At 44.0% G+C, this 25,287-nt stretch overlaps 1 protein-coding gene across 1 annotated transcript in view; it reads right to left on the bottom strand.

The window, feature by feature from the left end:
- DEPTOR (DEP domain containing MTOR interacting protein) overlaps positions 1 to 25,287 on the bottom strand; it is a 76,274-nt gene that overhangs the window by 11,296 nt on the left and 39,691 nt on the right. The window contains exons 6-9 of the mRNA XM_044422159.1: positions 13,481 to 13,666; positions 9,550 to 9,684; positions 3,888 to 3,958; positions 1,709 to 1,813 (exon numbers count right to left, since the gene is read on the bottom strand). Coding sequence (XP_044278094.1) covers positions 1,709 to 1,813; positions 3,888 to 3,958; positions 9,550 to 9,684; positions 13,481 to 13,666 — 497 coding nt within the window. The remainder of the gene's footprint in view (positions 1 to 1,708; positions 1,814 to 3,887; positions 3,959 to 9,549; positions 9,685 to 13,480; positions 13,667 to 25,287) is intronic.

Below are 25,287 nucleotides of genomic sequence, written 5' to 3'. Positions count from 1 at the left end.
GTTGGCCCTTAATGGGATGTGGGTCCTGGGTAGGAGCCCCACCATGCTCTGTATTTGATCATGAAGCCTCCAAAATCTGCTTCCAGTGCCAAGGATCTCTTCTGAAAGGTATGAAACAGGAAGAGAGGGAAACCACCCTTAATGCATGCAGAATGCATCTCTCTCGTTAAGCAACAATAGCAGGGATGCCCAAGGTGGTTCTTTTGAGGATGTTCAGAGGTACCCAAGAAGCTCTCAACACCCTCTCCATTGAGTTTATTTTAAAAAAAACCTTGGAAAGCATTAGTGTGTCAGTTTCTCATCTATATGCTGCACATTTGCAGTGGTCAGGGAAGCAAGGGAGAATTGTTTTCTGCGCCCACCCCATGTTCTGCTCACACAGATCTTCCCCTTTGCTCTCTTCTCTCTCTCTCTCTCTCTCTCTCTCTCTCTCTCTCTCTCTCTCTCTCTCTCTCACCATTCCCAGGCTCTATCTTCACTCTTTCACTTGGCCCAGTCCCTTTCCTTCCCCTTTCCTTGCCCTCTTTTTCTAGCCTTACTCTTCCTTCAGTCTCTGCACCTTTGCCTTGCATATTTTCCCCTCCTTCCCTCCCTCTTGGCTCACTATTTCTGCTCCTTTGGCTCATGTTAGACTAACCAAGCCCCCATGGCAGCAATTACCTGCATCCTCCCTAGAAGACATTTTGTAATAGTGCCCAGATCAGATTATCAATTTCCCATATGTGACCGCAAGTCTAAAAGTTTGGGAAATTATAGAGTCTTCATAGATCAGAAATTAAGGAGTGCTCCCAGACCTGAGCTTTACCATCACTTTTCCTCCTAAAAGTTAAGCATGGAGTGAATCCCTGCTTATTTTCCCCTTTGTGTCAAAGGGCTGGTTCAGGCATCTCTCCAGAATCAACAGAGATTGATGGCTTTTGGACATGCCTCCCTCTGTTCTTACGAAAGGCAAAGCACAGTGCTGGCTTTGTAGCATTTCTCCTTTATGGAACAAAAGGCCTTCAAGAGCACACACTGAGCTACAGGGCAGAAGTCTCACTGTAAGTGCTTGCTCTGCACGGTGCAGAGAAGACTGCTGCATGTGGTGCACAAAGGGAAAGAGGATTGCAAGCTTCTAGACAAAGCCAGCATGCACCAAACATCCAGAAATATGTAAGTCTCTGGATGCACCTCAAGGCAAGAAAGAGAGGCCTTGGTGCCAAGGATTCTTCCAGAAAGCATAACGTTGAACCCTGGCCACTCTTCAAATTCTTGCCCTTTTCATCCAAGCCAAGTTTTCTTGGTTTCATCTCTTTGGTGGGTTTTTCCAAGGAATCCTGCCAGGGGAAGCTTCACAGAGCAGGACAGATTCTTTACTGCCAATTCGTATTATTGTTCTGAGCCTGAAGAAACCCCTCTTTTCTATTTCTAAAGGAAATTTACATCATAGAGGAAAGATGCACACTTTTAAGTGATCTATGGACAGCCTGTATCTCCTAGAATACTCTATGAAACTCCTCCAAGAATGCACTCTGCCCCCATCTAGACAGTCATGTGAAGTGACACATGTACAAGCATCACACAAAGGACTCTTCATACAGATTGTACACTGTTGCCTATGCAGACTTTTTGTGCAGGAATTTCGTAACATCTGATGCAGTCCTCAGATTACACCAGCACATTCCCTCTCCAGACAGCTGGCCCTTTTAACTACATTAAATGCAATTACCTTCATTCCTGCAGCAGCTGCTGGGCCACTGGGATCCACAGCTTGAACGTGGCACGGTTTGTTCCCACGCACCACGAATCCCCACCCGACGGCATCACCTACAATCTGGAGAAGGAACAAGATGATGCCACAGTGAATCCTGTTGTTGTGGTCTTTTGGCCACACAAGTGCACGCAGTGTTTAACTGGTCTAAAATCCACACCATTACCCAATTCCCACTCAGTAAATCGGGTGACTCTGGTAGCAGCATTTCTCCATACCTAGAGTGCTTTCTGCACAGAATTGACTTGCGTGATATGTCAGGTTCTTTGAGGGTTATTTACCCATGATGAGATCCGGCATGACTTTTGGAGTATGAAGCCCTTCCAGGCCATTGCTATGTCACATGAAGTAAACCCCTGAGAACAGTTTGAGGATTAAATCATGTTCACACAACCCCTTTGTTGCAGCATCATTTGTGGCTTGTTTTACCCTTAAACAATCCCAATTGTTTGAGGATTGTTTCACACTTAAATATCACCAGTTATTTGAAGGTTAACCCTAATCCTTAAACAACCCCAGTATTAAACCCTCCAATAACCTTCACATGACATAGCAATGCATGCATGGGTATTATATATGCAAAATGGCATCCAGCACATGTTGTGGCTCATTGTAGGTTAAGCAATCTGAAGTGAGGACAGCGTGTTGTGTAAACTGGGTTATTGTGCATTTGGCACTTTCCTGAGAAGCTTCAAGGACAGCACTAGCAGGGTTTGGCTTTCAGGCGAAGGCTGCAGACATTTTTGTGATGTGGCTGGCAGGCCTTGGCCACTGTCTATTAAGGCACATCAACAAATAATCCAAGCTCATTAACTCTCTTTCATCTAAAACATATCAATCCGCTAGCACTGCTGGCCAGGAAACGCTGCCATTAGCCACAACAGCCACTGGTTAGAAAGAGGGATCATTTGTTCCTCTTGGTCCGTGCAAAGGAAATGCATTGGTTGATTGGCAGTTATATGCTCGGGATGGAAAGGTGTCACTACTTTTCATTCCAGGAAATGCTGCAGAGACAGATCTTATCCCCAGGACAAATCTCTCTTCCAAAACTAGAACAAAGAGTCAGTCTAAAACATTATTGCCTAGGATGTTGAGGATCCAGCTCAGCAATGGATTTGCCAGTTCCAGGAATAACAATCCTGCTCCACAGCAGCACTCATATATGAGAAAGAAAGTAACACTCAGATCATGCACAGATAGCTGGAGGAAGTTTACGAGATGCTTAACACAGCCACTGAGCAAGTGGAGATAACTTTCCCTTTCCTACCATAACTTTCCCTTTCTCGGGCCCTATATGGATGCAGGAATTGGGTACAGAAATACCTTCCTGCTGCTTCCTGGAATGAAAGCGCAAGCTATACAAAATTTTCCTTCCCAGCTGTGATCCTATGACAGGGCAAATCAACTATGTCATAGATACAATAAGAAGCTCCATGGCTGTGCTGCTTGGTTTACTTTCCTTTGGATCGGAGACTTCTGGGGACTGATGGCATCTATGTAATATTTGCTTTCTGTATAGGTGTACAGATGGCACGGGCAGAGGCAAAGTTAGAAAATCTCATGGACAGTGATGGCGTAGTCCTCTGAATTGGGCAGCCCCAGTTTTAACTTACTAGTGAGAAGCTCCATGTAACACCTTCTCCCCCCCTCTTCTAAACTGCCGACAACCCCTTCCTGCTGTCCCTCTGCCCTATACCTGCAAGTGGAGAGGTGGAATTTCCCCCAACCTGTGTCAGCTGGCTTCACTGAGGTTTCTTTGAGACCCTTAACCAGAAGAAGATGGCCTTCTGTCCTTAGCATTCACAGATGAAATGTCATCTAACCGTTTGTGCTTAACAGAAGAATGGTCAGCCAGCAGTCATAATAATATCCATAAATATACATGCAGTTAGATTTCTAGGCTTTCGACTCATATAGAATTACGTTATTTCTATGCCATCCCCTGAAACTCAATACTCTAATCCCTAAGAATGTATCACTGTCAAGCCACTAAAATTAAGCTGCTATCTTGTCCTAATGCACACATCTCAAGGACTGTAATGAAGACATAGATCGCAACACTGCAGAGAGTTGGCATGAAGACAATGGTCAAAATGCCATGAGCAACTGCCAATAAATGTGTGAAATGGAGACATACTGTGAAGGTTTTTCGAGAATAGGGAGCTCCGGGCATCAGCAGTTCATCAGGAGTCACTGGTCTCTTTAATACTGTAAAGACATAGGGAGATATTAGATGAAATTTTCCCTGGAGGCTGAGTCTTTTTCCATACTAGGTGCTAAGAATGGAATCACCAGGTGCCGCTCAGTCACACTTTACAGGTGGGGTGGAGTCATCAATTCATGACCCCGTGTTACCCTAGTACTCTTTCCATCTTTGTCATATTGCAGAACACCCCATGTTGCTGAGAACAGAAGACCTGGACAATCTGTACAGGTGTAAATGCCCTGGTCGTTTCTCCTTTTTAACGAGTATGGTTCTGATACAGGCAGAAATATATTGGACCTGTGGGACATTACATCTCAACACATTCAACACACTTTGAGGTGAATGCCATTTTGTAACCGCATTATTTTTTTAAAGACAATCTTTCTGTTGGTGTTAAAATCCTTTTACAGCTATAATTTGGTTGCACAGTATTAACAAAATGACACTGAAATGAAAGAATATTATAGCACTGTAACACTATAATGATGTTGGGTTTTTTTAAAGTAAAAAACACATTCCAGTTACATCATATTAGCAATGTGGTTTTAATCCCAATACAACCTTTCTGATCTATACTGCCAATTCAAAAGCAATGCAAAACATGTTAAAGGCACATATACTTCTTGATATTTTTCCTTAATGATGGTAAACCTGCCCCTGACAAACCTACACAAGGGCAGGGCCGGTGTCATTAATATTAATGACACTGGCTCTATCATTAATATTAATAACAGCACTGTACATGTAACGAAAGCTGGCCATTCCACTAAGGTCTGCCATCAGGTTGCCTCCCAGTCCCTGCTGGTGGGATTTCTATGGAGCTCCAAGTCCTACAGATCTACTGACTGGTCCATACAGCTCTGCCTTGGGGGTCCAGAGCTTTGCTTGGTGTCGATACTATCAGCCGTGGCAGTGGTGCTCAGAGCCGGGGGTGGTGCTCGGTCAGAGTAATCAGGATTCTCTGAATACTGAGTAATCAGGTGTTTGGATTTCATCAGGATTCTCTGAACATCCTGCTATTCATCTCATGCCCAATTTTCATTTGTGATGGTTGCTTGCTTTGCGTGAGCATGGAACTTGTTTAATTAGAGCAGCGATCAAACTGGAGATTTGCACACATTTCTTTGAATTGATTCTGTCTGTAGGATTGATTCTATTTATGCAAATTAGGAAATTTGTGCAAATTGAACTGGGAATCGGGAGCAAGACAAATGCAAGCATGGATTTGACAACTGACAGTTTCAGCAGACAAATGCTCACATTCACACATTCAAATAGGGCATGCTTGCACATTTTGAAAGAAAGAACAAAATTCCCATATATCTACTCACAGCCCCAGAGCATCAGCCATGAAGGATACTAATGCCATGCCATCTAAAATGGATAGAAAGAATTCCAATTGTGTGTATTTAGGGGAAAGGTTTTAAGGGAAGGGAAGTAAATTTATAGACTGCTTTTCAGGTATATGACTGGAGTAGTCATTTTCTGGCGCTGGAGAAGACTCCTGCAAGACCCTTGGACCACAAGGTGATCAAACCAGTCAGTCTGAGAGGAGATCAACCCTGACTGCTCTTTAGAAGGCCAGATCCTGAAGATGAAACTCAAATACTTTGGCCACCTAATGAGAAGGAAGGACTCACTGGAGAAGAACCTAATGCTGGGAACAATTGATAGCAAAAGAAAAAGGGGACGGCAGAGGATGAGGTGGCTAGATGGAGTCACTGAAGCGGTTGGTATGAGCTTAAGTGGACTCCAGGGGATGGTGGAGGACAGGAAGGCCTGGAGGGATGTTGTCCATGGGGTCACGATGGGTCAGACATGACTTCCCGAGTAACAACAACAAATCATTTTCTCCCCTTCTTTCTAAGCAGACCAGGCCAAAGACTTTCTAACAAACAAGCTTTATTATGTTAAAACTTAGCAGCTAGACTGCCTTTGTAGTACAAAAAAGAGTGGTAAGTGCAGAAGTCAATAATCAAAAAAGTTAAAAGACTGCTCATTAGGGAAATGTGGCTTAACAGTAAGAAGATGATTCCAAATGAACACCATTCCTCTCTTCCAAAAATGAAAACAAGCTACACTTTCCAAATTTGCACCCCTGTTCCAGGGTCAATCATTTAAGAGTATCTGAAGCTTCTCAACTGGCCTGCCCTCTTAACCTAATACCATATTCTCAAATCAATAATGTTAAGTCTGCTCCCTCCACATTAGTATGCCACTAAGCCTTCCCACTGGATTTGAGACTGTCTGATTCCCAGATACATTCTGGATTATCTCTTGTCCAATGGCTTTGACCTTCCTGTTGTGGATTCTGGCCCTTCCTCCTTTTTGACTCAGAAACTGATTCCACAAACTTTGAAAGATCTTTTATAAGAGTGGGCCCAATCCCTACAATGACTCTCAATGCATTTTGCAAAGTGTTAAACAATTATACAGTAGAGTAGTACTATTGCTATTACATTTGCAGGATGGCAGCCAGCAGCACAGTATCTTCCAACCAGATACTTCAGCACAACACAACACAACACAACAGCAGGGCTTTGCAGCTGCAGAAAAGGGCAGTGCTGCTGATTTTTGCTGCTCCTTTGTAAAAGGGCAACATAGGCACTCCCACACTTAAGTACACAGCTTCTAAAGACTTCAAGTAAATAAATGGCAAAGAGCCGACCTGCTATTTACCACGAGTGACATCCAATGGATGCCCACAACAGGTTGCATGTAGCCTTAAAGCTACAGCCCTATACACACTTACTTGAAAGCAAGTCCCACTGAATTCACTGGGGCTTGTCTTTCAGTAGACATGCATAGAAGTATCTTGACCTACATTGCAACTAACGTACAAGTGGGGTGGGTGTGGAAGGGAGGATTCTCCAGGTGTTCCCACTGACCTTGTACTGTGCTTTGATTTCTGGGGAAATGCAATGTACCCTCAGTGCAAGAGCAACCATGGGGAAAGAGCAACACATAAGTAATCATTGTGCAATCTTTGCACTAGGAAAGCACCATCTCTCAAAAAGCTGAGGAGACCTTTAGGGTGCCCTCAGGTGAAAAGAGGAATGCTTTCAGAGGGGGTGCTGAAGACTTCAGGACACACTGAGTATGTTAATGCATAACCAAAGTTTGACATTGGAAAAGAAAGCATTGCTTTACTCTTTGATATGAAAATCTCCCTTTGAAGGAAATAAAGTGTGGATAGAAGATGCATATGTCGTACCCTCTCCCCATGCTTAAAAAGTAGGAAGACAAGCATGAATGGGCAATCTTTGATCTTTCTGGAGAAAGGAAATCACTTAGAGAAAAAACAACATGACTATGACAGTTTTCATCTAGTTAACGAGGGACTTGTCGACCATGAGCTGATAACAATGAAAGAACTCCAAAATTCCTCCAGCTCACAGTGTTATCACTTTGTGGCTCTTCCCTTTCATGTGCTGCCCTGTTTCATTAACAGCTCGGATAAATTACATGTCTTCACATTTGTGCCACTGCTGTTGCACTGTTTCATCCAAGTGAAGGGGGAAGAATTATGAACTGATCTACCATCTGGACTTAAGCTGGGCAGAAAAGATGGATATTTAAAAGCAGCTTCTGGTCGATTCTCACAAGCAGTGACAGTGCCTGCTCAGTCTGCTGCTGACGTAGAATCACGGTATGGGAAGGGGCCATTTGGCTGCCATGCTGCTGCATAACTGTTTGGGCATACATAACTTCATATGCATTGGCTTTCAATGTATGCTGAGTTCTATGTGCTTCCACGTGGCTGCCATTGGTGTGTTAAAATCAATGCAAACAGCAACTTCCATGTTGCAAGAATCGGCCCACGAAACCTCTGGAAGCATGCCTGTGTGTGTGGGTTGGGTGCGGGAAGAAGGAGCTGGAGCATGGGCTGAGTGCTTGCAGATTCGTCTAATCATCCGCACATGCTTTTTGGGGAACATTTCACAGCATCGTTGCTTCAAGTGCTGAACGTATCCACACGAGTGGTTGCTATGCAGTCCTTTAAATTATATCATCAGTCTCTGTTGCTGGACTGGACTGCTTTTGAGCTGCATTAAGAGAAGTATAACTTCCAGATCAGGTGAAGTACTCTTTCCCTACTATTCAGCACCATCTTGAGTACTGTGTCCAGTTGTGGGCCATGCATTTCAAGAAGGACACAGACAAGCTGGATGGGGTTCAAGGAGGATGATAAGGATGATCAGGGGTCTTGAAAGAAACCCCTATAAGGAGAAACTGAAAGAACTGGGCAGGTTTAGCCTGGAGAAGAGAAAACTGAGGGAGATACGATAGCACTTTTCAAATACTCAAAAGGCTGTCATAGACAGGAGAGCCAGGGTCTCTTCTCGGTCAACCCAGGGTGCAGGACATGAATAATGGGCTCCAGTCACAGGAAGGAAAAACATCCTGGCATTAGTGCAGTACAGCAATTCAACCAATTGTCCAGGGAGGTTGTGGGCTCTCCTGAACTGGAGGCTTTCAAGAGGCAGTTGGACAGCCATCTGTCAGGGATGCTTCAACTTGGAGTCCTGCGTCGAATGGGGCAGTGGAGTTGATAGCTTTTGTATCCCCTTCCAACTCTACTCTTTTATGATTCTATGAAGTCATGGAAGGTTCGCTCACTGAAGTAGCCAAGAATTTAAATATTCATTTAAATAGGTGAGCCTGGCTGATCAGGGTTCCGGCCTAGCTTTTGTCCTGACATGCTACTTTTGAGAAAGAAATACCATGATGCAAACACTCAGTTCAACACTTTCTGCCCATCCTGGCACATTGTGAATGCTTGCTGTTCATACAGCTCAAGGCTGAATCAGCCATAAAGCCAATCCCAATTGGGATCAGCTTTGTCTAAAGTTCCCCAGACACAGCAGTTAAACCTGGTGATTTGTTTACAGTATACTCCACATTAAGTGGGGCAAATGTCAAACATGCACACAAATTATTTTGTCCAGTGTTTCCACTGTTTAACATAAACATACAAAAGGGAAAAGCAATGGAACATAAATTGCATGCACACAATGCAAACAAGGAACTCATCTTTGTAAAGGCACATTCCTTCATGCAACTGTGAAAGCACCACAGCTGTCTCAGTGCTAAATTGGCTGGATGTCTTCCAAGGTTTAAATTGGACATGACATTAAGTGCATCTCTACATTTAGCATGCACAATTTTACAGTTACAAATTGCAGTCACCCAGCAAATTGTCAGAATAGCAAGCTATAGCGAGTCTTTCTGTGGCTGCTACAGAAGTTGTTTTTCTGCAGCTGCTACTAGCTCTTCTCCCAGGGCAAAGAGCGACTTTGGAGGTACAATTTTTCAGCAGGACCACAACAGAAGAAAAAAGAATCAAACTCCCCCCAGCTCTGCACATGTGGCAAATCAAAAAAGATCATCCTGGTTGTGTTTTCCTTTAATAACCATGCATTAAAATGTTGTGAATTTGTTTTATAAGCCGCCGCTCAGAGAAACCAAGTTTGAGCTAATGTAGCTGCATAGAAATTGGAGAGAGAGAGAGAGAGAGGGGAGAGATGGAACAGTGCATCTAACATCGGGTCTAAGTTTGCCCCTGACATTCTCCAATGCAAATGTGCCTTACCTGATTTGGGGTTGCACAGCACCGGAGGACTGCTACTGATTGTAGGGCTACTGCTGAAATACCCGCTGCTCCCACAGCTGCTCATGCTACTCCGTCTCACTGCGGAGACAATCTTTATCTCCTTGCTAGGACTCACTGTGCAAAGCAAACCAGAGAAATTATGCAGAGGGAGGAAAATTGTTCTTGACTCTCTTACAATTTTCCTTACGTTCATTCATAATTCTGGGGCCAGGTCATCACTTTTCTCCTTATCAGGGAAGCTTTTTCGCACCACTGCCTAAATCCCAGTGCCTCTTATTACTTCAGTGATCATATGGATGCCTTTTTTTGAGAGGGGGACTTTTGCTTGTTTGTTTTAATAAATAAAGCTTTGTCTTCTCTTGAGTTTCCTTCCTTTACACCTCCTGATGCCACTCCCCATCTCTGTATGCTGTTGCTGTTATGCGCCATCAAGTTGACTGCAACTTATGGTGATCCTAGGAATAAAAGCCCTCCAAAATGTCTTGTTCTTGACAGCTGTGAGAGAAAAAAATCATAAATGCTCCTTTCCTAGTTTCACATGCTTAGCAAAAAAGCTGACACATGAAAATAGATGGTGTAGGAACATGCAGAATCAGAAAATTGAGTGAGATACTAATAACACAACTACAATTAGGCATTGTAGTACTATGTAACAACAGGGACTCAAATGGGCTCAGGATGAGGCTTTAAGCTTGGTCCTTTCAAGGGCAATCTAGAGATGAAATGTGAATACAGAGAAGACAGGGTGAGATCTGTGATGAGTAACCAAGAAGGTTCAGGACCCATGAGAAAGTATCCCTAGAGTAATATAAACTATAAAAGCCTTGTTCTATTATTGATCGGGGCTGTCCCTTAGAGTCCGGCCTATACACATGTGTATAAAGACTCTTCCCTTGCATGTCATATTCTTAATAAATATTACTGGTTTGCTTTTCAAATCTATTTGGCCTGTTTCCTTTACAATCTGACACAGTCCTGCACAGTTTTTGTAAATTCAAGGCTGTGGCTTCATTTATGGAGTAAATCTATCTCATAGTTGGCCTTCCTTTTTTTCCCCCTCGGCCTTCTACTTTCCCTAGCATAACTGTGTGTTCATACTAACAGAATTATCACATTTTGACTGCATATGTGGGATCTACATTTTTAGAATTGCAACTGTACAACCATGCTTACCTTAATACTAGAAAAACACAAGGCACGTGCACGAAAGTGTATTCACTTTGTTTTTGCTTAAATCAGCTTGTACAATGTAAATGGAAAACCTGCAGTGCCCGGAATGTTCATATCATAAATGCTTCATTTCCACTTTTACTTTTCTATTAAGATAAATTTATGCCTGCAGCAATGGGACAAGAGCTGGTAGGAACATAAGAAGAGGCCTCCGTCTACTTGTCCACCTAGTCCAGAATTGTCAATTCTGACTGGCCCCCCAGAGGTACAGCCAGAGGTGTCCTGTCACCTGGCAGGAACTGGAAATTCTGCATGCAAGGCATGCAGTCTAACACTAAGCAATACTTCTTCCTTTAGTTAAGTACTAAAAGGGCAACTCCCTGGTGTAATTAATAGGAGCAAGCCTCCTATGGGTGTACAGGAATGTATTGAAACGGCTCCAGTTCCCAAGGTGTTCTAGGTAAAATGCTCTTCTTCAGGGGAAAGAGCACATAAAACATAACTTAAGAGAAAGAACTTGTTTAACATGCAGGCTTGTCCTTTAACAAGAGCAGATTTAAGACGCGTGTGCTGCACTGGAGGGGTGGGGAGTGCTGTTTTTCTGTCAAGGGAAACATTCCCAGCACTAGCTGTTGGCAGAGGCAAAGCCACAGAAGGATAGAAGCCCTCTCTTCTTTCACTCTTTCTGACACCCCATTCTTTTTCTCCCTCTCTCTACCCGCCTCTCCTCCACCCCACTTGCACACTGCCAGGGGAAGGACAAATCACAAAGGCTGGAACTAATCACTTGCAGAGGGTTATTGAAATCAGAATGAGGGAATCTTGTTGCCCACCCTTCAGCAACAGGGCAACCAATTCTATGGATCACAGTAGGCCCCCTCTCACAGTAGGGGGTGGGGGGTGGGGAGAAAGCCTATGCATTTATCTACCATATTAAAAAAATGAATTAAACAACCATCCCAAAAACAAAATTTTGCATTAATGTAACATAATTCTTCTCCATGAAAACTTGTTTTTGTAGCTATATGTCCTACTTTACAGTGGGCAATCCACTATTTGAGGGACTGCCAGAAAACAGTCCTCTGTTTGACAGTGTCCTCTAGTCAAGAAGTTGTCAGGTTCAATTCTTTCATAAAGAGAAGAAAGCACAAGAAGCCAGGAAAGCAGAAGCAGTGACTGGAAGTGGGTCATCAACAGTTGGCAACCACAGACTGAGGTGGATCAATAGGTCAGAGCTTTTCCCTTTACGGTGAGATATTCAACTGCATTTCTATTTAAATTATAGTAATTCTTTCCGAACTTGCATCTAACAATTAGCATATGGAAATTTTATACAAACTGATATTCTGTTATCCTCCTTGGGCCTCCTTTCTGATGATGTGTAAGTGACCACTCTAGAAACAGGATCCTTATAACCCACTACATCTACTTTTGGAGTGGTCCCAGAATTGAGATTGGAGCACTCCATAGAATGGTCCTGCTTTTCCACGTCATAAACTCTAGGTAGTGCTGTGGTATAGAAAAATAGTGCAAATACCCAAGTGAAAGAAACAGTTTCTTTGGCATTCATAATTAAATGCCATGTTTTTCCTGCTCTAAAAATGCTGTTAGCATTTTTTTAGAGGGTCACAATGTTGTCTGAAGAACCTGTAAACAACCATGACTAAAGAATGATGAGGACACAATGAATTCCTTCTGCAGAAAAGTCCTTAATCAACCATGTATCCATGGCAGGAGAACCACACAGAAGTTCTTCACATTTAAGGAATGGGCAGGATAAAGTGGGAGGAGGTGGTCCTCAAAGCAGTTTCCCCCAGCCTGGCAGTCTGTAAATGTGCTGGGCTAGTTCGATCATCCTAGCTGGCGAGGACGGGAGTGGTAACCCGGTGCATTTGGCAGCCACTATGCTGGGGAAGGCTGTGAGTCATTTAGGGTACAGTCCTATTAATTGCACCCACAGTGCCTGGAAGTCCCAGCCTTGGAAGGATCCAATCATACAGCAGAGGGCAGCAGAAGAGGTAGGTGGGATCTTCACCCACTCTTCCTCTGACAACGTTGTTTTCCATTAGATGGGCTTTTTTCTTGTCTAGTGATGGTAGTTTGGATGGGGAGGGAAGGAAGCTTGAGATGCCAAATAACTCATACCCTAGTCATGCTGGTCTCCCCTGTTCTTCACACCCATTTTTTCTCCTCCAAAGTTACTTTCATGACTTGGAGAACAGCCAGGTTTTTTTCCCTTGTGGTGTCTAAGAAGGGCGAGAAGAGTGTGGATGCTCGGATCTCCAACTCCTGCTTCCAAGGTCAGAGGACTGTCTCCAACCTTGGAGGAAGAATCCCCATTACCAACACTTGGCTGGGAAAGGTGTTAGAAAAAAGTGGTACGGAAAGGGATTCACCACTATTTTCCATGCAAATAATTTCATCTGTACCGAAGTTCAGGGCTGTAGTAAGCGTCTCAAGTGCTAAATTATTATTATTATTATTATTATTATTATTATTATTATTATTTTATTATTATTAAAACATTTCTATGCCGCCCCTTGCCGAAGCCTCAGGGCGGCTTACAACACAATAAAATACAATACAAAATAACAATATAAAATTAAAATTAATAATATAAAAAATAAATAAAAAATATAAACGATATAAAAGAAGTTATAAAAGAAAAGTTATAAAAGAAAAGAAGTCGCCCTGGCCAGATGAATAAGTAAATATTGTTAACAATTAAATAAAGAGTTACCTGAAAGGAAACTGGTGTGTTTTTTATTGTCATGATTCTGCTTGCGCAGACAAAACGGGCTATCGTGACTCTCTGGCATCGAGCGGGACTTCTCAGTGAGCAGCTCCATCAGCCTCCTTCTCCGGCGGAAGTTCATTCGGAACTGGAACAACAAGTTGCTGTCCACAAAATGGTGTTTGTTGGATACTGGGAGGTAGGAGAAAAGAGACAGATGCAGAGCAGACTTAGATAAAGGTCAGGATAAAGTCTGCCTGCCCTAGGTGACAAAAGTATCAGCTTCAACTGCATTATCATGAAAGTGCTTCCCTTCTCGATACACAAACCCCGTGGGTGCTACTCTGGAATGATACAAGCAGCTACCATCATGTTGATGACTTGTATGTGTGAACTGGGCCTTAGTTGAAGGCAGAAAGAGGAAGCTCATCTAAAACAAAGTCTTGTCAAGAAGTCCATCAACTGGTGACTATCCAATTGATTTGGCCTGCAGTGCCCTAACCTACAGTGCCCTAGCTGCCCAGAGACGATCCGTATTGGACAGGATTAAAATATCCTAATAAAATAAGTAAATAAACCTAATTGGCCCTGACCAGCATAGCTAATTGAACATAAGAAGTGCCTTATTCAGAAATCAGACTCTTGCTCCTTCTAGTCCAGCTGTGCTGACACTGACTGGCAGTGACTCCCCAAGGTTTCAAGCTCGATTTGTTTTCTCAGCCCCACCTGGTGATGCCAGGATTTAACTGAAACTTTTTGGCATGCAAAGCAGATGTTCTGCCATTGAGGTTCAGCAAGTGCTGATGCAGGTTGTACAAACAAACATCTAGACAGCCACAAGTTCCCAACGCCTAAAGCAGAGATTACAGTCTTAGTAGCAATATCTGTATTAAGGCTGGGATGAAACCCAGCGGAATCTACCCCTCTAGCATTCATGGAATTCTTCCTGGGCTTGGCCAGGTCTTGGAAAGCAAGCCAAGCCAAGAAGAGGTCCATGCACATTTGTGGCATGAAGGTGATGCAACCGGCAACCTTCTTCTGCATCAAAGACTGCTGCATGTGGCACGGGAGGAGGATGCTTCTTGTGCACCATGTGGGGCTCGATACCTGGGGGGCACCCCACTAGCACTAGGAACTTGTACTCAGAGCTGCAGCAAGGTGGACTGGAGTCTGGGGGACCGAGCCCGGGAAACCCAGCAGATTCCCACCCCCAAAATGGATTCCCACACCTGCAAGCTAAATCCACCTCTTTATATCAGTGTTTATCCTGCCATTTCTAAAATGTTCAGGTTAATGCAGAGAGCCAGGAAACAATTGAGTATGGGGTGGTCAAAGCAATAGGAGAAAGTTCTGTTTGGCAGAGGTGTCTGAAAGAAGAATGCTTTGCTTCCTCGAATACAGGGATGGGGAACTTAGGGACCTCCAGCTGCCCTGCCCCTTCGCCAGCCCTAGCTAAGATGACCAGAGATAAGGGATGATAGGAGATGTACTCCAGTAACATCTGGAGGGCCATGTGTTCCCTGCCTTTGTTTTAATAGCAGGCTCTATCTCCTGTTGAATGCAGATAGGACTGCAGGAAAAGTGTGTGCCAAGAAAAAAAAAAGTAGAAAAAGCAGTACAAACCACCTTTAAGCAGGGGAATAAGGAGACGTCTCCCACCAAAACTGCAGAGCATTGCAGACTTAGCATGCTCAGTGACTGTTCAATGTTAAGTGTCCATTTTGGGGAAGATGAAAATAGGGGAGGGGAGGGGAGGGGCATGCTAGATCTTTGGCAAGAGAGCCTGACATTTTGCTGTGCATACCACTTGTTATCCCCTGAAGGACAACCAAGAAACACATTTCTGAAGACTGAAGAATCACAGCTTGAATCTGGCCAAATTCACACAACACAACAAGTCATGCTACCTAATAGCATTATGATAACACCCCTGCCCCACAGCATGCATGGAGGGGGGAGATTAAGAAGGCTGGGTTCAGACAATGCAATAAACTACACTCGGGCTGGGTATAAATTGAGTGTGAGTTCTTACTGAACCATGGACTGTTGTTGAAACATGGGCAATTCTGTTGTCTGAATACAGCCATACTAACAAACCATGGTTTGTTAACTGGGAGAAACTCACAGTTCACAACCTAACAACGAACCATGGATTCTCTTCATGGGTTGTTCATGGTTAAAACAGCTGGGTTCACACAACGCGATAACCCTGAAATGATGCAAACCAGCTCTTTGTCAGTTACCTTGGTCCTGTGTCAGATAACACCATAGCTCCTGTTCTGAAAATTTATGGAGCTGCTATCCTCTGCCCTCCACCCCCTGCCTGGCTGTGTGACACAACAGCACCTGTGATTTTTTATTTAGTTCAGGCTTCGTAACGAAGGGCAGATGTTGAAAGATTATTTTTTGTTCCCACATTCTCTCACTGGGTATATCAGTTCTTCCCCACTCCTTACCCTTCAGGCAGTAGCAGCTTCTTGGGGACAGGTGTGTTTCTGATCTACCTGCTGTGCCAGGAATAACAATCCTTCTACAATCAAAACAACAAGTTCCAGTCTGCACTCAAACATGCAAGTTGAAAGTCTCCATTGCCACTCCAACAGTAACTGCCACGTGCTGCAGTCCCTACGTAGGTTAAGTCGTAGACAGGAAAGGGGAACAATGGCAGTGTCTGTGAGTGTCCAAGACACTGTAGGTGTGAACATAACGCCCTTCTGGGATCAGAGACAGTGCTCTATCCTTACAGAGATCTGACTCAAGCTTCCTGTCCCTCACAGGCAGCATGGAAAGAACTGCTGAGATGCCTCCCAAGGTTGGAAATTCAACATTGGAGGGGAGGCAAAGCTGGATGGAAAGGAGGGGACACTGGAGAGGCCAGGAAACAAGCTGTCCGGAGGCCTTTCCAGCCTCTCTTCCTTCCCTTCTGAAATGCCATCATTAGAGAGACAAAAAATGTCTAGCAAAAAATGCAGGATGGAGAGGCAAAGATGATTGGATGCCTCTGAGTCTGGGAGATTCAAGTTATCAAGGGCACAACTTATATGAAGGGTTTGTGCCCATTTCCTAAATAGTTGCCAGAATTTTCCTGTATGCATAAATCTAGAAAGCAGTAGTAGGAATAATTAACTTGAAATAAAGACTAGGTTAAGTTTTGTTTATCTTGTAGGGCAAGTCCAAAACTGGTGAAAAAATGGCACTCACCTATGAAAGCTGGTAATCCTAGAGGAACTGTGCAACTGTCTAAAGAAAAATATCTATTTCTCATTCACTGGATATTTACCAGTGAATGCTGACAATCATATTTAGGTTGCTGTCAACATTCATCCAGGAGTATCTGGTTTGGGACATTCATTCAGTCTGTCTGTAGGGTTTCGGCAATGACCCATATGGAATTGCTTTCCATGACATTAGTTCGTACTGTCTGGAAATGCCCTAAAAGGATTGAATCTCTGCTCTGCACCTAGTACTATGCTAGGAGAGAGGGGGGAACTCAGGTAAAATTATTAGGAGTAATCATAATATTACATTCTGCTGTTCCATGTACTCTGTCCATTTATGCACAATATGCCTTCATTTGCAGACTGTGTCAACTATGCTGTTGACTTCCAAGAAGTTCCCATGTGTGAACTAGCATGGATCAAAGCTGATAACGTAGCCAGACCAGCACATCTGAGACTTGAACCTCCCTGTGGCTCTTATAGGGGGAGTTAAAGAGCAGAAAAACATTGCAGCAATCAAGGTCACATTATTTCGAGTACAGACCAGAAGGTCAAATGCTGCACTCTTTGCCATCTGCTTCTGTAACTGCCGCATATAGTTACCATTATTTAAAAAAGAAAAACTTCAGAGAAGCCAGGATCATTCCCCCTAGAGTATCTCATTTCAGCTTTCTGGTTTACTTCAGTTGTGTTGGTATGTTGTTCTAGGTGTACTTTCTAATTCCCCCCATGGCCTTCCTTATGCTGAATAATAATTATTGAAAAAATAAAAAGTGCCTGCAAAAATAAGCTGTCATTTATTAAAATAAAAATATTGTTCCTCAAAATAGGCTATCACAAAATAACATTTTCAAACATCGTTATTACATTTCTACTATTTAGTAAATAAAATCTGTTTATTAAAATAAAAAGCAATTACTTATCAAAGCATAAAGTAAAGTCTGAATTATTTTCATTATTAAAGAACTTCCAAAGATTCAGGATCATTCCTCTCAGTTTTCTGTTTTACTTCAGTGCCATCTTTATTGGCTCACTCTGCCAGGTGTACTTTCCAATTTCCCCCAAGGCCTTCATTAAGCTGAATAGTTTTAAAATTAAAATTGCAGAGGTTTCTGCATTCTGTAGCAATTCATTTCCTGGTTCCAAAATCCTAATTATACCGCGGATGGTCTCGCACTTTCTTACACAGAGAGGAGGTGATCTCATCGCTCTGAATATAGGCAGCAATAACTGGACCGGGAATGGCGGGGAAGGCAGCCTCTGCTCCGGTGAGAGAAACCATCACTGGGAGGCAGAACACAGGCTTGGCACGCGGCTCCAAACCCGGCACATTCATTTAAGGTGCAGGGGGGTGTAGGGGGATGGGATTGTGGGTGGCACAGTGGTTTAAACTGCTGTGCTTCTGGGCTGGTTGATCGAAACGTTGACAGTTCGAATCCACAGGACAGGGTGAGCTCCCATGCTTTGCCCCAGCTCCTGCCAACCTCGCAGTTTGAAAGCATACAAATGCAAGTAGATAAAAAGGTACCACTTCAGTGGGAAGGTAACACCATGCACCTCGGTGTTTGGTCATGCCGGCCACATGACCACGGAATCCGTCTGCAGACAAACGCTGGCTCCCTCGGCTAGGAAACGGAGATGAGCACCGCCTCCAAGAATCAGTCATGTCTGGACTGTAATGTCATGGGGAAACCTTTACCTTTACCTTTTGTTGGGGGATATCCCAAACTCTCTGAACTTCGACTGCATCCTAGGCAGTGCTGGGGAAGCACAGAGATAAATGTCAGCTTTGTAGTCCCATCCTGCAAAGTAGCTGGATGGCCAGTTTTGGTTGTCTAACTGTAGCACTTTGGAGGGAGAGGAATGAGGCTGAGATGGTTCATATCTCAGCAGCACCAGGTTCCCCTCTCCCCATCCCCCATAGCACCCTCCAATCCCCTTCTTCAAGGGGATGTTTGTGACCTTGGAGAAGCATCAGGTTGGTTGGGGCAGGGAACATTCCTATGGTGGGGCTTCAAAAAGATCCTGTGGCCCTCTGGACACTCTCTAGGGACCACAAATCACTCTGTTAAAAGAATAAGTAACAAGTGATGGGAAATACCTCCATGGAGAACCACTGTCAGTCGGAGAAGACAGTACTTAGCTAGATGGAGAACTATCAGCAAGCTGCTGACACACAGCTCTGTTTCCCCATGGCAGTTGTATCAGGAGAGGCTTTAAGTCCTAGGCTGGTGTCTGGAATCAATACTGGGCTGACCGAGGGCCACCCAACTGAACCTGAATCCTGGCGAAACAGAAGTCCTCTCCTTCGGGTCTAATGTTCTTACACTAGCACAAAACTCCCTAAACAGCTTGGGACCAAGCCTTCCCCTTTACCCATGTGCCTGATCATTGAACTCACTGGAAGACGTCCCTGGTGGCTCCACATGGTCTGAATGGGATGCAACAGCAGAAAGCCTTCCAGTGTGGTGGCCCATTTCTAAGGAATGCTCTGCCTCAGGAAGTCAGGTAGGCACCAAAGTTGTGCTGTTTTCAGCTGCTGCTAAGCAGCCGTAACTCTACTACTACTCTGCTTTTATTTTTTAGCTTTTGCTGTTCGCCATTCCAGATGGACAGACAGACAGACAGCTGGCCTGACCAGCTTCTTAAGTTTCTAAGAATCCCTGAAAACCTTTTACTGATCTAATTCCAGGCAGTGGTCAAGTAGCCCCAGTTAAAAAGAACAAGTTAAAAGCAACAACTCCATTTTCCAGGTGGTAACACAAAGAAATAAAAGGAATTAAAATTCAGTAATGACTTAACTGATTGGCCCAAGTCATTTTGCTGCCTGAGCTAAAAGTCAAGATGGTACTTCTCTGTACTCTTCATGCGCAATGGCTATTCCATGTATTTGGGTATTTTTTATCACAGTTATAGACCCAAAGTCCATTTCTTGGGCTCAGTGGGCATATTTGGAATTTTGAGGGTATTGTGTAGACTCTCAGCAAATGGTGGACACGGTAAAAAACATTCATTTCCCAGAAGTGTCTTGCAGGAAGCTGGTTGGCCACTGTGTGAATGGAACAGGGGATTAAATGGACCTTGCTGTCACTGTGTTCTTAATAGGCTGGTTTGCAGCCAGTGCTGGGTTTTATTTCCTAAGAATGCCTTTGGGCCCCGAACTATTCTTGGTAATAAGGATGGCACTTTGGTTACTAGCATGCCAGACTCCCAGTTAATGTTTTTATTACAAATATATTTCAAACTATGGGAGGTGGAGCAAGATGCCATGGCTACCACATCAGAGAATTCAGTGACATGCGGTGGGATTAAGCTTTCTGCCTTGATGAAACGGCAGCCCTGATGAAAATCCTTCCACTCCCCCTTCAATGCTGTATATTCCAGGTGCCAATTGCCATTAATGCTTACAGCAGCTTTCCCTTCCATGACAAATAGCAGCTTTGGAAAGATATGTGTGCATGGGGGATTTTCCTCCTCCAAGCAAAGCTACCTTCCACCTTCAACATTTCATCCTCTCCACCCAAAATATATTGAATATCTGTGGCTGCATTATTTTCATACTTGGCCTTTGTGACAGCAAAAATGTCTGAATCAAGTCAGATTTATTTTTTCTCTCTCATTTTTGGAGACTCTCCCAAGTAAAGTTTCAAAGAGATTTCACAGTAATTGCAATATTGAATGGTTATTATTATGGAAAATCTCACCACGGTTGGATGCATCCTTTCTTATTTTTTGGTCATTTGATTCATGTGACTTCTATAACTTTATTGGTCTACAGAGGAAAGTTTAAAAGCATATTCTCATTTTTATTTATTATTACTATTTTTTTTGCCTTTCAAAATCCTGGAAGATTAATGTTTTACCGCATACGATTTTTACAAGTGAATAGCTTGATTTTTATATGAAATGTGCATCTTCGGTTGCCCACAGCCTCCCTGTGTCACATAATGCCCTGTAGCAGGAGGAAATTCACTTCCAATTTTCCTCCCAGTGGAGTTTAAACACTGCAAGGCAAATATATCTGATATGGCAAAGAGCTCCCCATCCCAAATCCCCTCAAAGGCATTTGGTCTTCTGAGCCAATCTGGCATCTGGAGTTATGCTTTAATAGTGGTAGTAATACACGCTTCTAGTTATTGGTGTTCATCCACGTCTATATCAAAGCCAACTCTCAAAATTACATCATACACTCCTAATGTTGCATCATGCTTGAGCAGTCCCAAAAGATGGATTATGCAGACAAGAGCCACAAAGCGCAAGGAACAGGCTTGTTCCCCCACCCCAACTGTCTCTCTGCATGTTCTTCCCCAATTACTTGTGCCTGTATCAGAAAATAGCTGCTGTTCATTCCTATATGCAAAAGAACTGCCTTTTGGGGCAGTGTTGCCATGAGAGGGTTTGGAAACTCCCCTATGAGGAGCGACTGAGGGAACTGGGCATGTTCAGCCCTGCGAAGAGAAGACAGATATTCCTCATATCCCTCATGTCCCCCCAGCCCTGAGGGGGACATGATATCCCTCTATAAGTACCTCAAGGGCTGTCACAAAGAGGAAGGTCAAGACCTCTTCTTGTTGATGTCAGAGTGTAGGAAAATGGAATCATCCATTCAAGTTGTGGCAACCCAGATTCAGGCTGGACATCAGGAAGAGCTTCCTCACTGTCAGAGCAATACGACAGTGGAACCAGCTGCCTGGAGAGGTGGAGGGCTCTCCCACACTGGAGACATTCAAGAAGAAACTGGGCAGTCATCTGAGTGGGATGGTGTAACCTGGTGTCCTGCAACAGCAGGGGTTGGACTCGATGGCCTTCATGGCCCCTTCCAACTCCACTATTCTATGATTCTCTGATCTATGATTCTATGAGATCAAAATCTGATCACTGTCTTGATACTGGCATCAGAGTGCCCTACTATTCCTTCCTCTTCTGGGAGGAGCTGCAGGATTTGGGAATGGGGACATTGTGCCTCAAATGGAACAGAGGAAGTGGCTTAACCTGAATCAGAGCACTGGTCCATCTGATTCATATTAAGCAGCTTCCTCTGCTGACTGGCACTGGCTCTTTCACTTTCAGTTTGGAGCTTTTCCCCGGACTACCTGTCAAAGCCAGGGATTGAACCTGGAGCCCTTTGCATGGATGCACCATAGGTGGGGATATATGCAGATGAAGGGGCAATGCTGAGGTCTCAGGGAGGCCAAGGAGAGCAGAAATAGTAAGGGATAGGATCCAAAGGATTCACAGACACCACAGCTTTTATGCTGCCTTCTGTTGCATTGCCCTTCAATGGCCGATGCCAAAGATTCAGGGGCCCTCCAGACTGGTGTCCAACAGCACAGAGGGCTGCAGCTAGAAGGGAACATTGGCACAGCCACAGCAGATGTAGCCACATGGGTCTCCCTTGATTCTGGCCAAAGCATCAAAAAATCAACAACCACTATTGAATTAAAATATACTTTGACTTATTTATTTAAAGCATTTATCTCCCGCCTTTTACAGGCGTCTCAGGACAGCTTTAGAATTAACTGAATGCCTATCCTACTATACTGGGACTCACCCAGAAAGCATATGACAAGCAACAGATATGTTTACCAGACCAGACAAGGCCAAGGCCATCTAAAGTCAGAGAGCATGGCTGACCTAGGAGGATCTCAAGGGGCAGATGATGGAGAAGATATGAGAATCTGGTGCAGCAAAATGGTTAGGAGACTGAGCTAGTAAATCTCAAGATCTCTGGTGGCCAGAACAGGATAATGCATGTGAAGCACATAAATGCTCCAAAGTGCTATTCAATACAAGGCTTTTATTATTATTCAGCCAAGTGTTGGGATATGAAAGTTCTTGCCTCAGTGTTGGGATTTAGACTAACATGACTTTCTGGTTTCCTTCCAGTTCTATCATAGCAAATTAACCAGAGAAGAAAGCTTCATTTTATTATTCTTCACACTAATTCAGACATAAGATAGCCTATAAGAAGTTCTATTATAAAATGTGACAGCAGTTTATAAAGACAACCTATGGCACACAAAGGTATTTTATTCTGCGCACAGTCATCCACCAAGGATCTTATTCAGTTCTTGCCAGGCCTCAGAAAAAAGCCAATTAGCGTTCATTGAAATGGTACTGACAACAGGGACATACAAGCCACAAAGAATGCTTTGCCCTTTGGAAAGTAGAGCAAACTTGCCAATGGATCCATGGCATTTCCTCACAAATACAGTGAGTTCCATGCACACTGCCGTAAACAGATAAAGTGAATGCTAGGCAGCTGTTGTTTCAAATTAAGCCTGCAATTTGGAAATAGCATTTGGAAGAGTTTCCCCCTATAAATTTCTAGTTGTGTTAGTCTTGCTAAAAGTACAGATGTTGTAATTAAAACAGATGCCTTCGCTGTTTACTTCAGCTAAATCTATAGCCATTCCATCTCAGCCAAGTTTCATTCTAGCAAGAAAGCAATGAAATCTATAGAGATAGCTGAATCTTCCTTTAAACCAGTTCTCCTACGGGCAAAGAATGACAAACAAAGAGCTCATGTCAGTGGGCTCTACCCATCTTGTTCATCCAAGGTGCTTGGGAAGTCAGGAAGAATATTCCCGTTGCTAGCATTAAACTGAAATGAGTAACTTGCATACAGCAATTCTAGCTGTGATTCCAGAGCATTGCCTTTTGTGCCTGTCCATGAGAACACTTTGGTTACTTGGATGGAACATAGTGGGGTCAATCAATTCATGTCCTTGGTAGCTTGCCAAAATGTGTGGTTGCCAGAGAGAAAAAAGCCGTTCTGCTTCTGATGTCCAAGCACCTCTGAGTATACTAGAAGATGAGAGAGAATCCTTCACTATTCTCTCAGCTCAGGAGAGGAGATGAACTTTGTCCATGTACTTTTGTCCAAGACATTTACGTCTTTGCTTAGAGCTGATTACAGGTCCTTTAAATGTCATGGCCCACCAGTTTCACATCTGTGTCTAAGGAATACTTCTGGTAAGACTTTTTAGATCAGGGCAAATGTGGCATTTAATAGAGAAAAGGAAAGAACAGATTTTTTACATTGTAGTTGTGCTATTCCACTATACCACAGAGCCACCAAGAGCCACCAATTCTGTCATATGGCAGAATTTTCTATCAGGGCTGAGAAATGCTGCTGCTTGAAACCCCAAGAAGCTGCTGCCAGTCAGTGTTGAAAACAGATGGGCAAATTGTCTGACATTGGGTTGGTTCATTTGTAATAACTGCCCAGAGACTAGGTTGATGTTAGAAACATGGAAACATAGAAACAGAGTAAGTCAGAAGGGGCCTCCCGGTCCATCTAGTCTGACCCCCGGCTCCAGACAGCTCTGCTCATGACATGCCCACCATGTGCATGTCTAGCCTATCCTTGAACACCCTCACTGATGGGGCCTCAACCACCTCCTATGGAAGCCCATTCCATACCCCTGGGGTCCTAACTGTCAGGAAGTATTCCCTGGCATCTAAATTGAACCTTAGTTCCCTGAGCTTCACTCTGTTGGAGCGTGTCCTGCCCTCCTCTGCAGGGGAGAACATGTTGAATCATGAGTTGCCATTATGCACAAATCCAGCACCGTGATTTAATTATGGACAGTTCATCGCGCAACAGGTCAGCACGAGAGCCCGATAATTCTTGGTTGCTCATGGTGAACAACTCTTAGTTCACACACAGCAGCAACCCATGATTCAGTGACAATCCATAATGCAACCATCATACTCAACCTGTCCTCTGGCATGTTGTTGTGTGCAAACCAGGTCTCAGTGTAACGCAGCTCCAGTGCTCACAGGCTACTGTTGTGATGTTACATCACCCCTTCACTTCACTCTATTTTCTGGAACATTTTCTCAAGTAAAGGATGAAAGAACAAAGGCACTAACTGGGTTTGCATGGCAAACTGTGGCTTTGACACCATGGTGGCTTAGTGTTATGTGAATCCAGGATGGTTTTGTCAGGGTGGCTTAAATTTGGTGTGTAAGACACCCTGATTAACCGTGGTTTGTTGTAAGGGTTTTCCTCATGATGGTTTGCCATGCTGTCCAGACCAGCCCAAAGTGCTCGCATGGCTTTTGCTAGGGCTGTGTGACACTCCCTTGAACCCTAGATGGGCAAGGAGGTGGCACATGGGAGGAATGAATTTTGCAGGATCTCCCACAGAGGAAGTCCTATAGAAAGCAGCTTGTTCCTCCCCACTCAACCTGGCATGGAAGCAAACAAGCGGGGACTGGGCACCGTGGGGCAGTAGCCAAGAGACTAGTTCTTGGCTGAGCACAGTGGGCAGTGGTGCCCATTGCTGTGGTCGACTTCTCTTGTTTCTCTGCCCCAGCAACGTCGGGATACCTGTTGGAAGACTGGAGGGAGGGTAGGAGGCATCCTACCACCAATATGGAGCACATGGGAAGTAAGGCAGCTTAGCACCTCATGCGTACCTGCTCTTTTGTGATGTCCAGTTTGGTTTTGTTTCTTGAGGTGGGCAACCTGCCTGAAACAAGGAAAGGCTGGAGCAAAGCTGATGGCTAAGCCAACCATCATGCTAACTGTGCTGCAGGAAGTAAGCAGGACCCACATGGGTCGAGATCAAGCACCTCCAGCCATTT

The sequence above is a fragment of the Varanus komodoensis genome, unplaced genomic scaffold, assembly GCF_004798865.1.
Source record: "Varanus komodoensis strain SLA01 unplaced genomic scaffold, ASM479886v1 scaffold12, whole genome shotgun sequence".
In the NCBI taxonomy this organism is placed as follows: domain Eukaryota; kingdom Metazoa; phylum Chordata; class Lepidosauria; order Squamata; family Varanidae; genus Varanus; species Varanus komodoensis.
This window is presented reverse-complemented; position numbering and strand designations above follow the sequence as displayed.